The 15904-nt window shown below is 38.1% G+C and overlaps 1 protein-coding gene and 1 pseudogene across 4 annotated transcripts in view; one reads left to right on the plus strand and one right to left on the minus strand.

Annotated features, from left to right (window-relative positions):
- Positions 1–549: 549 nt before the first annotated feature.
- On the minus strand, positions 550–2679 carry Gm9424 (annotated as a pseudogene).
- Positions 2680–7616: 4937 nt separating this feature from the next.
- Depdc1a (DEP domain containing 1a) overlaps positions 7617–15904 on the plus strand; it is a 34542-nt gene continuing 26254 nt past the window's right edge. For 3 of the 4 annotated variants that reach the window (NM_001172092.1, NM_029523.3, NM_001172093.1), the window contains exons 1-2: positions 7636–7769; positions 10567–10832. In NM_001172092.1, the coding sequence (NP_001165563.1) occupies positions 7722–7769; positions 10567–10832 (314 nt within the window). In that variant the 5' untranslated portion in view covers positions 7636–7721. Of the gene's footprint in view, positions 7770–10566; positions 10833–15904 lie in introns of all 4 variants that reach the window. The other variant, XR_867244.3, reaches the window with a different exon arrangement.

The raw sequence follows: 15904 nt of genomic DNA on the forward strand, positions 1-15904 counted from the left end.
CATATTTTATTTGTTCTAAATGGAAAACTCTTAAACACATACAATGAAAATTTTAAACAATTTTTAAAATTATACTTTCAATGATATTGAATTCACAAACATAAATACAATTTTTTTCACCAATATAGCATCAATTCATAAGGCACATCTTGGACAATGGAATCTCAGCATTAAAAAGAAAAATCAATCAAGGACATTCTCACATGCATATTGCTAGGTAAAAGCCAATCTGAAAGTTAGCATGCTATATGATTTCAAATGTATGGCACTCTAGACACTTGTCAACAGCCACAGATTGTTTAGCACAAGCAATGAACTCTATACAATAGTCAATAATATATCCATACTAGCTAGACAGTGTGTTACAGGCATGTGAATCTCAACATTTAGTAAGACCACCACAAGTTTCTGATCTGCTTAGAAATTCCAAGCCAGCTAGAGTTACTACATGATAAAGCTTTTCTCTCTCTCTTCATCTCCCTCTCTCTCTCTCTCTCTCTCTCTCTCTCTCTCTCACGTGTGTGTGTGTGTGTGTGTGTGTGTATAACTTTATGCTTTGCTAATTTGAAACTGCTCCCCACCTCCCCCCAAATCTAGGGGGAAAAAGTACAGCCAAACAAACCCACTATAACAATATTATTTCTCAGATAGCTAAGCATTTAGAAAATTCAGCACAAGACCATGAGGAGATGCTAAAAACTTTAGGATTCGGCAGGGTGTTATTAGATAGATGGATGCTTATTTGTCTGCAGATTCTCCACTCTGCTGGAAGAGATAGGAGGAGGGACTTCTGAAGACTGATGTCCAGTTTTGTTTTGTTTTGTTTTGTTTGTTTTCTGTTTTGTTTTGTTTTGTTTTTAGCCATTATAAGGAACACAGAATTTTTGTCTTTGCTTCTTCCATTCCCTTCAGATATGAATAAAACCTTGATATTTGTCTAAGGCTGCCGCAGACCCCCTGGGCCCCTTTGTCTGCCTGGAACGGGTCTCTAGTCGCTGGTGGGCAAAGCGTCGGATGGGATGACAGACAGATGCACACAGGAGAGGTTGTATAAAATCTAATGTAATTTGTCAAATTGAGCATCAAACTTTTTATACAGAAGAAAATAGGGAAGTTAGGTGACACATTGGCAAGGTACAAATGAGGTTACCGGATGCTTAATGACTCTTACACAAAACAGAGGAATGAAAACACAAAAACTGGAAGGAACTGGGCAATAAAATAACTGAGACAAAGTCAGCCCTATCTAAGGTCAGCTATAGTCTTAGAAGCCAGGTGTGAGGTCTTTACACTCCTAGGGCAAGGGCTTTCACACCCAAGTCATGGTTTTAATTAGGGAGTTCCATTCTAGCTAACCATCTCATGAATAATGCAATACTCTAAAACCACAGCCCGATCTACTTCCTAAACCATTGTAAATTCCTGTATATGGGAGCGACTTGGCTTTTATTCTAAGTGATAGTGTAATGCCAGAGGCAAGTCTGAATGTCACTGAATTCCCATGGTCTGCTCAAGGACTTTCTAGGACTGTTGGAATACTGGTAAAGTCTTTAGCTATGTCAGAATTCAATCTTAAAAGACACTTATAATAGGATAATACTAAAAGAGAGCACGTGGATCCATACACTAGACTAACGCGGGAATAGAGAATTAATGTATGGGTTAGAGAGAACGCCAGACTCCAGGAGTGAGTTTCCGTGAAACTCTTCTGCCTCATGAGTAGCTTCCAAGCCTCTCAGCTTGTCAAGCTGTTGACCAGAGTGCGTGGCATAAGGCGGCATATTTAGGAGTTGACTTCTAATTTTAAAGTCTCTCATGATCTCTTGTTGCTATGAACACATTCAGGCCATAGCATATTATCTTCCACTCCTGGTTCTGGGATAACACAGGCTGGTTACAGGAAGAGAAATTTCATTTTTGTGGGGAGTGTCTAGACCCCAGGTCTGGCCATCATGAAACTGTAGGCGAACCCAGCCCTTCCTATTTGCAGGGCACTGCCTGCCATGGACAATACACCATCTGAATTCAATGGTTTGTGGCAGTAAGGTCTCTGCAGAAGAGGGAAGAGGACAACAATTCGAAGATACTGGGTGAGCAGCCCTCATAGCAATTCTTCTTAGGCTGCAAATGTGGACCCCTGAGCCCATGAGATGAAGTTAAAATTTCCACTGTACCACTCTCCTGCTTCCTACTTTGGCAGCAGCTTTGATGTCCAATTCCTCTGAAAACTATCTTCATTCTGACATTATGAGATGTGTTGAGAATATAACGTTTTTGTTTAGAGTATGAATGTCTCTGGTCTCAAATAAACCTCAAATTTCTTGCCATCAATACTCAAATTATGATAATGATACCACTCCCAAAGAGTGTTCCCGAACATATCATTAATAGGTGGCAGGGTGGCCGGTGAAGAGGTGATGGGTATGGTTCTTTTGAGGGGATTGATTTCCTAAGAAGTCGGCAGGGGAGGGACTGGTGGTTTGTGGTCTATGATTGAAGAAACATTTGATTCCATAGGTTGTTCTGTGGTTGGCTCCTCAGTAAATGGGACCACCATTAAAACCATACTTTCGTCATTCAATTCTTCCTCAGATTGGTTCTTGTTGTAAGTATCCTGGCCGAAGTATGACATTTTCAGGCAGGCTTTGGAGAAGACAAAGGTCTAAATATAATTTCTTATTCTTTGGTGCTTTTGCTATTAAATCTTGATATATATATATATTCTTTAGTTAAAGAAAGTGTTATGTTACCCAAATACAGTGATATGCTCTCTTTAAAAATAAAAATTCTATTCAAGATACATAGATTTTTTTTATTTTTAAAATTTAAATTATTTATCTAATATCAGTGGGAGGCTAGGCCCTTGGTCCCAATAAGGCTCAATGCTCCAACATAGGGGAATGCTAGAGCAGTGAGGCAGGAGTGGATGGATGGGTGAGGGAACACCCTCATAGAAGCAGGGAGAACGGGGAAGGGATAGAGGGTTGGCGGAGGGGAAACTGGGAAGGGGCATAACATATTCCCATATTTATGCAAGCAACCAGGATCAAATTCAGTCTCTCTCTCTCTCTCTCTCTCTCTCTCTCTCTCTCTCTCTCTCACACACACACACACACACACACACACACACACACACACGCCCTCTCTATCTCTCTCAGTTGTTGTTTCAACATGTTTCAATATTCCATCCTACAGGGTTGTCTTAGTCAGTTTTTTATTGCTGTGTAGATACATCATGGCTTGACAAATCTTATAAAGAAAAACATTTAATTGGGACTTGCTTAAAGTTTCAGATGTTTTTAGTCCAGTATCATCATGGCAAGAAAGCATGATGGCATTCAGGCAGATGTGGTACTGCAGAAGTAGCTGAGATTTCTACATCTGGATCCACAGGCAGCATGACGAGAGTCACTGGGACTGGTTTAGGCCCTTGAAATCTCAAAGCCCATTTCTATGACATACTTTCTCCAACAGGACCATACCTACCCCAACAAGGATACACCTCCTAATCCCTCCCAAGTAGTACTACTCGCTGAGGACTAATCATTCAAACTTATGTCCTTAAGTAAGCCATTCTTATTCAAATCACCACAAGAAGTCTACTTAAGAATCAGGAAGTTCTGGTGATACCAAAGAAGCATATATCCCAGATTTCTGTAGCAGATGATGATGATGAAAGTCTTCTAGGACATTTAATTATTGTTGGCAAGAAATGTGCTGCAGATCTGTGCCTGAAGCGCGGGTATCAGATGGTGGTGAATGAAGCTGTAGACTGGGGACAGTCTTTCTATCATATTCACCTCCATGTCCTTGGGGATCAGAAGATGAACTGGCCTCCTGGTTAAGCAGGTTGAAGATAAGTGTTCTTCTCTAAGTAATTGGCAAACTCCAGTTAAATGGCACAATAGTTTTGCCTGTGTATGGAGAAATTTAAGAGATCATTTAAAATTCTGTGCCTAATGAAAGACATTGTTGAAAAAAAAAAAAAGAATCAGGAAGTTCACATGGAGCAATCCATGGCTCCAGACGCATATGTAGCAGAGGATGGCCTTGTTGGGCATCAGTGGGAGGAAATGCCCTGGTCCTGTCAAAGCTCAATGCCCCAGTGTAGGGGAATGCCAGGGTGCAGAGGCAGGAGTGGCTGGGTGGGTAGGGGAGCACCCTCATAGAAGCAGGGGGAAGGGGGATGGAATAAAGAGGTTCTGGAGGGGAAACTGGGAAAGGGGATAACATTTGAAATGTAAATAAAGAAATATCCAATAAAAGAAAAGAAAAGAAAAAAGGTAGTTCTAACATGTCTCATTAAAACCCAGTAAATCAAGGATTCAAAAGTCTAGGGAAGTCTAAAACTCTTAAGGTTCACAAGGGCCTACCTCTTCAAGGTTATATAAGCAGTAAGAACTGCTAAGGAGTGCAAACTCTCCTATCTGTTCATCTATATGCAAGTTCTTCCAACTTTCCTGGGCCATCATCAATAGTAGAGTGGGTTTTGGTAATACAGTTGCCCTTGAATCATCCTATAATTAACCCTTCACTCTTTCATACTTCTTTAAGTAACCCTAAAGACTCATTGGTCCAACTTGGACTATGGTAGTATTGTTACTTTTGTCTGTCATCATTTTCTTATCAGGGGTGAGTATATGTTCCTTTATATCTCCCTATGTATTATGTTACACTAACAAGATTTAGAATTGTCAAGTCTTGTTCTACATCTCTGTGCAAGTTTATGAGAGCATTTCCAGATTTAGCTGAATATGGAAAACCTATCATGAATGTGGATAGTGCTATACCATGGGCTGAGATTATCTACAGGAAAGGAGGAAGGAAAGAAGGAAGGAAGGGAGGAAGGAAGGAAGGAAGGAAGGAAGGAAGGAAGGAAGGAAGGAAGGAAGGAAAACCAAGCTAAATACCAGAATTCATCTCTCTCGTTTTTCTGATTGTGGATGCAATATGGCCAATGGCCTAATGCTCCTATCATCTTAATCTCAGTCATGGTAGACTATACACTCAAACTACAAAACATTATAAACCCCTCTTTAAGTTGATATTGTTGGGTATTTTACAACAATATGAGAAAATAGTTACTACAGATCATTGTCCAGGAAAACAAAGTAATACATATTTTAAATTTAAGTAGATCCTCTGGAACTCATGAAGCTATAAAACAGAATTAATTTTTGTATTACCCTAATCTAAGATGGAAATAAGAATACATTGATAAAACTTTTGAGAAATCATTCTTTAAAAAAAAACTCATTTAGTTAATAAAGTAAAAACTACCCACATATGGAGAAAAGATATACATTTTAGATTAAATAAACGCAGCAAATCTAAATAACAAAAATACATATTCAGAACTATCATATTCCAACTACTGAAAACTATATGCAAAGAAATATCACAGAAGCAGCTCAAGACAAATAATGCACCATTTCTAGGAAAATTATTCAGATGATTACAGCTGCTTCATTGAGGCCAGAATGAAGTGAGACAATATTTATAAAGTGCTGAGAGAAAAATAATTCTTAACCCAAAACTTCATATTCACAGAAAAACTCTTTTAGAAATGAAGATGAAATATTTCCAAATAGGAATAAATACAATTTTAAAAATCGTTGTCAGCAAACATGTTTTAAAAGAATTTTTAAAAGACTTCTTTAGACAGAGGAAATAACACCTAAAATGACCAGTAGATTTGAAAAGGAAACAGAAATAAAAAATAACTCTGTAAATTTAATATACACTTGTTGTCCTTTACACTTCTATAAAATACATGTGATTTCTGAAAACAAGAATCAAAACATATCTTGTCTGCAGTTAATGTAGATATAATACAAATGCATACCATAACAAAGCAAGGGAAAATAAATGAGACTATCTGGTAAAAAGTTCACCAGATACCTTATGGGGAATAAACTATAGAAAGCAAAACTAGATATAAATATCTTCATGCACACTGCAGCTATCTACAGAAAAATGATTATTAAAATCAGAAGCAAGATTAACAGGAGTAGATTTGTCATGTTTTAAGGTGAAACTCATACTTAGAAGGCAAGTAACCTGGATTATTATGCTTTGCCTGTACAACTTCATATCACTCTTAAAATCCCCTTAAAACTCCATTCTACCATGGCTTCATGATTCTGTTTATTTTCTCAATAAACACCCTCTCTCCATGTGGCTCACTCTAAATCACAATCAGCTCTGGTATTTCCTTCTTAAACAGACCCTACCAAAAAGAAAGGCTTCATAACTTTTCCACACATTCCACATAGTTCATTAAGGTTATCATAGTGATTTAGAAAATACATCATTGATTTATTTACTTCACAACTTATATAAATCATGAATGTGTGCTCAGTGTAAATTTAGGCAAATTAAGAGAAAAACTTCTAAAAGAGACAACTTTTTTTGCATAGAGTAAACCTTTACAGACCCATTCATCCAGATTGATGTTCTTCCAATTTTTCAATAAATCTTCTCTTCATGAAGCTAGTAAAGCAGCGAATAAATCAGACCATATACAAATACACATATTAGTAAATACACATACATATTAAAGATCGTGCAAAAGAATAAGAGAAGTAGACGGAGAAAGAAAATGTTGGTACTGCAAGTAAAATGTGGACAAGAAAACAGATGATGTGAAATTTATAAATAAATGTCAACTACTTTAAGAGAATGTTCCTTTTTCTATGAATTTCTACTATAAAGGTTAATTTCCAGACTTTTTGGTGACCTTTTCTCAACAACGACAACAAAAATTCATAATGTTTTCACTATTCTGTGCAAATGATTTCTATGTCATTGTTATTATATAAATCACTACCTTTTCTAGAAGGTGATAGAAGAGCAAGTCAAAGGAATTTTTACAGAGGTGTGAACACACAAATGTATGTATCTTGGTCCTATAAAACAGTACAACTAAAGACAACTGATTTTTAAACAGTAATAATTCATCTTAATTGAAAAAATCATATTAAATCATGGCAAATATAGACATTTGGTGTACACATGTCACATAAGCCAGCACTACCCTCTAACAGGTAGGGACTGAAAGATGATAGGGAAACCTGCAAGTAAAGTCTGTTTTGATATGTCAAATAGGTATCTAAGCTGCTTGTCCAGGGTTTGAAACTTGTGTGTGTGTGTGTGTGTGTGTGTGTGTGTGAGAGAGAGAGAGAGAGAGAGAGAGAGAGACAAAGAGACAGAGAGACAAAGAGACAGAGAGACAGAGACAGAGAGAGAGACAGAGAGAGAGACAGAGAGAGAGAGAGAGACAGAGAGAGACAGAGAGAGACAGAGACAAACAGAGACAGAGAGACAGACAGAGACAGAGCTTGAAAGAAAATAAACAAACACACACCGAGGTCTTTTAGGGGTAGTGTCCGGGTGAAACCCAGCCTGGCTTATATTAACATTGCTGAAGAGCCCCTAGAATCAAGAAGGGAGAGTCGTTTCTGCTGTCGTGCCATTCTTTAGCTATACAATCGCTTTGGTTCTGTGCTCCACAGCTCTCCTGCACCACCCAGACAAGCTGTGCTCGCGTCACAGCGCCTTCCCCTCCGTGTAGCATCATGTGACTCAATGGCGCCGCCAATCAGCTTCGCTCGGAGATATTCAAATCAGCAGCGCGGCAGTTGTTTCCGACACCAACTCCAGGCCACAGAGGTTCCTGCTACCGCGCACTTTCCGCAGCCTCTCAGCCCGGCAATGATAGCATGGAGCGTCAGGGTGCTCCTCTTGGACCTTACCGGGCCACCAAGCTGGTAAGAACGTGGAGGAGAGGGACCAGAGACCGAGGTTTTCCGAGGGATCCTGGGTGTAAAAAAGTTTCCTGAGGGGATTCAGAGCTACTAGATTCGTGAGCCAGGGATCTGGTATCCCGAGTGAGCCAAGGCGCCTAGATTTCGGAGAAAGGTGCTGAGGGAAAGGTGCTGAGATGCAGCTGCTCCTGTCCGGGTCTTTGATTTGCACTCCTCTCTGGTATTTCTCAGTTTCAGATCCAAAGTGCTCTACCCCAAAATTGTATCACTTTCTGACTCTGCGAGACAACTCCTCAGATGTCTTCTTTCCCCCTGATTCGCATAATAGTCTTAGCCACTTTTCACTTGTAATCTACAGCCTCTCAGAATTAGAAATTAAAGTTTCAAGTCTGGAAGCCCAGGCATGACAGCTTGGCTTATTGACCCTATAGAATTTGTGAGTAGCACTAGGAAAGAACTATTCAACCTAAACCCCGAGTACTTTAGTAATCACTTTTAATAGTCACTGGGGCTGCGCATTTGGATTACATTGAGATTCACCTAACCTCAGTTTCCACATTGGTACAATGGCACAATACATGCCCACTTTAAGAGATTTTCTAAAAATATTCTGTGTATGAGAATGTGTGATAGTCTATAGAATAACAAGCAAATTGTCTTCTCACAAATGCTGGCCCTACTTTACCTTGTGGGAACTAAGTTTCAAAGAAGGAACTCTCTGAAAGCCACATAAATGATGGATGGAAGAACTAGAAAATGTACCACTTTCTGTCAGGGTGATCTTGATATTCTAGTGCTCAACAAGTAGTGGTGGTTATGTTTATCAGTAGAAAGGATGGAATTTAGTTTTGAAATGTACCTTAATGAGGTAGTCCTGTCACATCTTATATGAATTTACCATCTTATATGAAAGTAACATAAGCAACCCCCCACACACAAAAATGTCAAGTACTAACAAAAATTTACATAAAATAAGGGTTTTGTTGATTACCACAAGATAGATATTAATACAAGGATACTGAGGTACAGGGAAGGAAAGAACAAAGATTTATAAACAAAAAGTAAGACTAAAGTTTAAGCAAATACAAAATGTTTCAGCCTGGGAACTTACAAATCCATCACATTTCAAAAATATTGTGACATCTGTGAGTGCAGAGTCACATGTTACTTTATTACTGTGGTGAAGCAGTTCAGTACAGTTTCTTGAAAGTAATGAGAGAGGTTTGGGGAAAAATAATTATATTTACTGTTTTTCAGCTGTAAAACCAATATTGTGATCTTACACGTGATACAGTAGTAATATAATTAATAGTCTCATATATAAGGTTAATAATCTGTTTCTAACATGATTTTTTTCTATTAAAAAGTTGTGTTAATTGTATTATGTTCTAGTGTTGATGTCACAAATCTAGAAAGTTGATGTATTTGAAGGTAACTCAGAAAATAAATGGTTTTCTTTACATAAATATTCATAAGTTCATTAAATGTGCAATGGATTTGTTTTACTAATCATTTTATCTCTACTATCTATGTTCCTTATAGATATTTGTTTGCTTGATTGATTGTTTTAAGGCAGGTCTTTCTATGTGGTTCTGGCTGTCCTGCTACTCACCATGCAGACCAGGTTGTACTTGAACTCACAGAGATCCACCAAGCTTTGCCACTAGGCCCAGCACTATAGGAATCTTCATAAGAGATACTGTACTAAATACCTAGCATTAAAAGCCCTTTGGCATTATAATTGCTGCATGCCAGAAATCTTATCTGGCTAGTACAGTAATTGAACACAGATTCTAGACAGAGAATCTGTCTTTTGCTGTTGTTTGTTCATTTTGTTTCAATTTTATTTTGTGATTTAAAAAAAAAAAAACCTATGGCACCAGTTCTACTTTTAATTTTGGAATAGGGGTTTCACTAGGTTGTGCAGGCTGGCTTTGAACTCACTTTGTAGCCTATCCAGGACTTGAACATAACAAAGTTCATGCTCAGCCTCTGGAATTATAGGCATATAATTATAGAATTATAGACCCACTTGAATGTTTAAATCATCAGTTCTTAACCTGTGGGTTGTGACCTCTTAGAGGATTGATTACATGTCAGATATCCTGTATATCAGATATTTACATTACAATTCATAACAGCAAAATTACAGTTATGAAGTAGCAATGAAATAATTTTATGATTGGGTATCTTCACAACCTGAGGAACTCTATTAAAGGGTCCCAGCATTAGGAGGGTTGAAAACCAATCATTTAGATATATGATCTTGGTCAAGTTAACAGTCTGTGCTTCTTTTTCCTTATATGAAAGTGAGATGATATTATCTTATAAAACTGTGAGATTTATACTTAAAAACTGAACATAAACTTATGTTTATGTAAAAGATACCAGCATATTAAAAAAATCTAATAGTAAATGCTCCATTGACTAAGAATATTATACTTCTTTTCATTCTGAACTCTCCTAAGTAATTGAATGCCCAATGAATATTTAGTAAAGAAAGCCTACTAAAATAAAATACTATCTTGACACTAGAATTAGTAATGAGAAATCTGTGAAGTAAGATTTTATGTAGCACAGATAAGATGATTTTCCTCAATAGTATTTACAGTATAATTAAGTACCTGTGGAATAAAGAATTTTCTTTCTCTAAAGATTTTCTTCATTCCATTTGGTTGTTTTGAGATAGGGCCTCATGTAGCCCAAACTAGCCTATAACTGGCTACATACCCATATCAATGAGGTTTCATTTTTGCTATATATAGTTTCTTTTTTTAAAGTATTTTTCTTCTCTTTGCAGTGGAATGAAGTAACCACATCTTTTCGAGTAGGAATGCCTTTAAGAAAACATAGACAACATTTAAAAAAATATAGCAATTGTTTCACTGCAGTTGAAGCTATAGATTGGCTTTATGATCTGTTAAGAAGTAATAGTAATTTTGGTCCTGAAGTTACAAGACAACAGACTATTCAACTATTGAGAAAATTTCTTAAGAATCATGTGATTGAAGATATCAAAGGTAGATGGGGATCGGAAAGCCTTGATGACAACAATCAACTATTCAGGTACTGAATTGATATATCATTACAAAGCCTAATTTCCTCTGCTTTCACCATTCTACCAAAGAGAAATAGTCTTCCTTGGTAAAAAGCACCCAAAATAGTTATCCAATACCAGTTGGTCATCCCTGAAATCATACACTTACAAGTAATTTATGTGGATTGAGCAGGTTGTGCTTCTATTTTTGAAATATGTATATAAAATATATACATGAATTTGAGAGAGCAAGGAGGGGTTATTGGGAAGGATTAAAGGGGAAAAGAGAAGGGGGAAATCATATAATCAAATTTTAATTTCAAAAATTTAAAAAAAAACACAAAGAAAGAAAAAACTTGAAATTACAATGTAGTTGTAACTCCATATTTTCTATAGCTTTACTGCAATAGCAGCTTCTTTCACACAAGTAATGTTTTTAGAATGGTATTGCTGGTCTTTTTTTTTCTTTTATTGAAAATAGATGATTTTTGTACAATATATTCTGATTATTCATTTCTCTACCTCAACTCCTAATCACTCCACACCTCTACTCCCACCCAGATCCACATCCTTCTTCTCTTAGGAAAAACAAAAAAGGAATATATATAAATATATAAGGAATAGTAATAAAGTATTGAAAATAAGAAATAAATCAGAATATAATAAAACAACCAAAGGAGGAAAAGACCCAAAGAAAAAGCACAAGAAATGATTATAGATGCAGAGACACACACACTGACACTCTTAAGAATCCCATAGAAGCACAAAATATGAAGTCATAATATGTGGCTTAGGTAAAGGACCTATAAGGTAAACAAAACAAAACACGTCTTAACATTATGAGACAGAGAACCTTCAAAGATGTCATCAAGTTCTACTGCTGGGTGCAGGGCAATACCCTTAAGAATGTTATGTTTCCCCAGAAAGAACTAATTTTTCCCTTGAAGAAAACTAATTTTTCATTTGCAAGAGGATATCAATTGCAGATAGCTTCTGGGTGAGGGATGGGTGTATATATCTACCTCTTTCAGCTGTAAGACCCCATATGATGTAGACCCTGAGCATTCTGCCATAGTCTTTATGAATTCATCTGTGTGCCAGTCCTCTTGTATCTAGAAGGTCTTTATTCTTTACTGTTCTCCATCTCATCTGGCTCATACACTCTTTCACCTTCTCTTCAGTTTTTTTCTGAGACCTGAGAGGAGGGATTTGATGGAGACATTCCATTTACATTTACAAGTGTTCCAAGATCTCTCACTCAGCATAATGTCTAGCTGTGTGGGTCTCCGTACATTATTCCTACCTGCTGCAGAGAAAAGCTTCTCTGATGATGGCTGAGCATGACACTGATTTATGAGTATAGCAGAATGTCATTAAGTGTCATTGCTATGTTTTGTTTTGTTTTAAAATAGTAATGTTTGGTTTTAGCCTAGTTTATCTAGTCCAGGTTCTTGGTCAGCCAAGCAGTATTGGGTATCAATTCCATCTCATTGGGTGGACTTAAGTCAAATCAGATATTGGTTGGTTACCTCTATCAGCTTTGTACCCCCATTTCATTAGTATATCTTGTAGGCAGGACGCTATTGTAGATCAAAGGGTTTATGGCTAGGTTAGTGTTTACATTTCTCTTTTCATAGTGTTCAGAGTAACTTCCTGTATTAAAGATGTTAGCAAATAGGGTTGAAGGCTTTATGTAGGCACCATGTTTTTTCATGTTTAATGAGTTGTGTTGGTGTTGTCTTCAGCAGCAGGGTTTTACCATAGGTTTGTGGAGAGCTACCAATAGTCTTGGCATTAACTTGGGTTGTTTGGGATTCTTATGGGTCCTCTTTGACCAACAACTCAATTAGATGTGACCCATTGCTGGTACTGGAAGCTTCATTGTTGATGAAAGATATCCAGTTGGGGCTTTGTCTCACTAGTTATTTGGTGATTTTTATTTAGATTTTTTTCATATATGTATATATTAAAGAAGTTTTTACTATATTACTATATTAGGTTTCCAAATGGCCCTTAGTTTTAGATGTTCTTCTCCAGATCACTTGCTTGCCCCACACCTCACTTCCCCCTTCTTTCCCACTTGATTGTCCTGTTCTAGCCCCCCCTCCCCCACCACCCACCCCACATACACTCATTCCTCCATCCATAGCTATCAGTTCTATTTCCCCTTTCTTGGGACATCTATTCTTCCACCCTAGCCCCTTATTCTCTAACTCTGTGGTCCTATGGATTGTAGCTTGATTATCAATGACTTAACAGCTAACAACCACATATAAGTGAATACATACCATATTTGTCTTTGGGTATGAGTTACTTCACTGAAGATGAATTTTTTTCAAGCTCCATGCATTTAACTATGAATTTTCTGATTCCCCCTTTTTTAACTGCTAAATAAATATATCATAGTTTCTTTATCCATTCATCCATTGGTGAACATTATGTTGTTTTCAATTTCTAGCTATTATGAATAGATTAGTAATGAATATGATTAATCAAAAGTTTCTGTAGTAGGATGGAGAGACCTTCGGGAGTATGCCAAGACAGGTATAGCTGGATCATTAGGTGGATTGGTTTCAATCTTCTCAAGGAACTGCCACAGTGATTGTACAAGTGGTTGTACAAGTTTTTGCTCTTACCAGCAATGGATGATTGTTTCCCTTATTCTACATGCTTGTTGCCATAACCTGGTTTTATTGACCTTAGTCATTCTGACTGGTGCAAGATGAAATCTTATTATTTTCTTTTTTTTTTCTTTTTTGTTTTATTGGATATTTTATGTATTTACATTTCAAATGTTATCTATCCCCTTTCCTGGTTTCCCCTCCAGAACCTCCCCTATACCATCTTCCCTTTCCCTGCTTCTATGAACTTGCTCCACCTCCCACTTACCCACTCCCACCTCACTGCCCTGGCATTTCCCTACACTGGAGAATTGAGCCTTCACAGGGCCAAGGGCCTCTGATCCTACTGTTGCCAGATAACAACATCCTCTGCTACATATGCAGCTGAAGCCATGGGTCCCTTTCATGTGTACTCTTTGGTTGGTGGTTTAGTCCTTGAGAACTCTGGGTGGGGGGGGGTCTGGATGGTTGATATTGTTGTTCTTCCTATGTGGTTGCAAATCCCTTCAATTCCTTCAGTCCTTTCTCTAACTCCTCCATTGGGGTCCCCGTGATCAGTCCAATGGTTGACTGTGAGCATCTGCCTCTGTATTTGTCAGGCTCTGGCAGAGTGTCAGGAGACAGCTATAACAGGCTCCTGTCAGGTAAGCACTTCTTGGCATCCAGAATAGTGTCTGGGTTTGAGTCTGTATATGGGATATATCCCCAGGTGGGGCAGCCTCTGGATGGCCTTTCCTTCAATCTCTGCTCCACACTTTGTTCCTGTATTTCCTTTAGACAGGAGCCATTCTGGGTTAAAAGTTTGGAGATGAGTGGATAGCTGCATCCCCCAACCTGGGCCTTGCCTAACCTCTGGATATGGTCTCTACAGGTTTTCCAACCTCTTTGTTGGCCATTTCAGCTAATCTCATCCCAATTGATTCCAGGTAACCTCTTGCTTTCCTGGCATCTGGGATTTGCTGGTGGTTAACCCCAATTCCCCAAACCCCACTGCTGCACACCTCTGTTAAAATTCCTGACCCTCTGTTTATCATCCCTGTCTTCTCCCGTACCTGAGCCTGCCCCCCCCCACCTCCTCTATTCCTCCCAAGTCCTTCCCACCCTCTATCTTCCATGAGTATTTAGTTCCATCCATCTAAGAAGGACTGAAGCATCCACTTTTTGGTCTTCCTTTGAGCTTCATATAGCCCGTGAATTGTATCTTAGGTATTCCAAGCTTTGGGGCTAGTATCCACTTATCACTGGGTGTATACCATGTGTGTTCTTTTGTGACTAAGTCACCTTACTCATGATGATATTTTCTAGTTCCATCCATTTGTCTGAGAATTTCATGAAGTCATTGTTTTTAATGGCTGAGTAGTACTCTATTGTGTAAATGTACCACATTTTCTGTATCCATTCCTCTCTTGAAGGAAATCTGGGTTCTTTCTCGCTTCTGGATATTATAAATAAGGCTGCTATGAACATAGTAGAGCATATGTCCTTGTTATATGTTGGAGCATCTTCTGGGTATATGCCCAGGAGTGGTATAGCTGGGTCCTTAGGTAGTACTATGTCCAGCTTCTGAGGAACCACCTGATCAATTACCAGAGTGGTTGTACCAGCTTGCAATCCGACCAGCAATGGAGGAGTGTTCCTCTCTCTCCACATCCTTGCCAGCATCTGCTGTCACCCAAATTTTTAATTTTATACATTCTGACTTGTGTGAAGTGGAATCTCAGGGTTTTTTTTTTTTTTGATTTGCATTTCCCCGATGACTAAGGATGTTAAACATTTCTTTAGGTGCTTATCAGCCATTTGAGATTCCTCAGTTGAGAGTTCTTCGCTTAGCTCTGTGCCACATTTTTTTTAAATAGGGTTATTTGGTTCTCTGGAGTCTAACTTCTTGAGTTCTTTGTATATATTGGATATTAGCCCTCTATCAGATATAGGGTTGGTAAAGCTCTTTTCCCAGTCTGTTGCTTGCTGTTTTGTCCTGTTGACAGTGTTCTTTGCCTTACAGAAGCTTTGCAATTTTATGAGGTCTGATTTGTCCATTCTTGATCTTACAGCACAAGCCATTGGTATTCTGTTCAGGAAATTTTCCCCTGTGCTCATGTGTTCTAGGCTTTTCCACACTTTCTCTGTGTGTATCTTGTTTTATGTGGAGGCCCTTGATCCATTTGGACTTGAGCTTTGTACAGGGATATAAGAATGAATCGATTTGCATTTTTCTACATGTTGACTGCCAGTGGAACCAGCACCATTCATTGAAAATGCTGTCTTTTTTTCCACTGGATGGTTATAGCTCCTTTGTTAAAGATCAAGTGACCATAGGTGTGTGGGTTCATTTCTGTGTCTTCAGTTCTAGTCCATTGGTCAACTAGCTTTCTCTGTACCAATACCATGCAGTTTTTATCACTATTGTTCTGTAAAACAGATTGATGTCAGGGATGGTGATTCCCCCAAAAGTTCTTTTATTGTTGAGAATAGTTTTTGCT

Source organism: Mus musculus, chromosome 3, assembly GCF_000001635.26.
Source record: "Mus musculus strain C57BL/6J chromosome 3, GRCm38.p6 C57BL/6J".
In the NCBI taxonomy this organism is placed as follows: domain Eukaryota; kingdom Metazoa; phylum Chordata; class Mammalia; order Rodentia; family Muridae; genus Mus; species Mus musculus.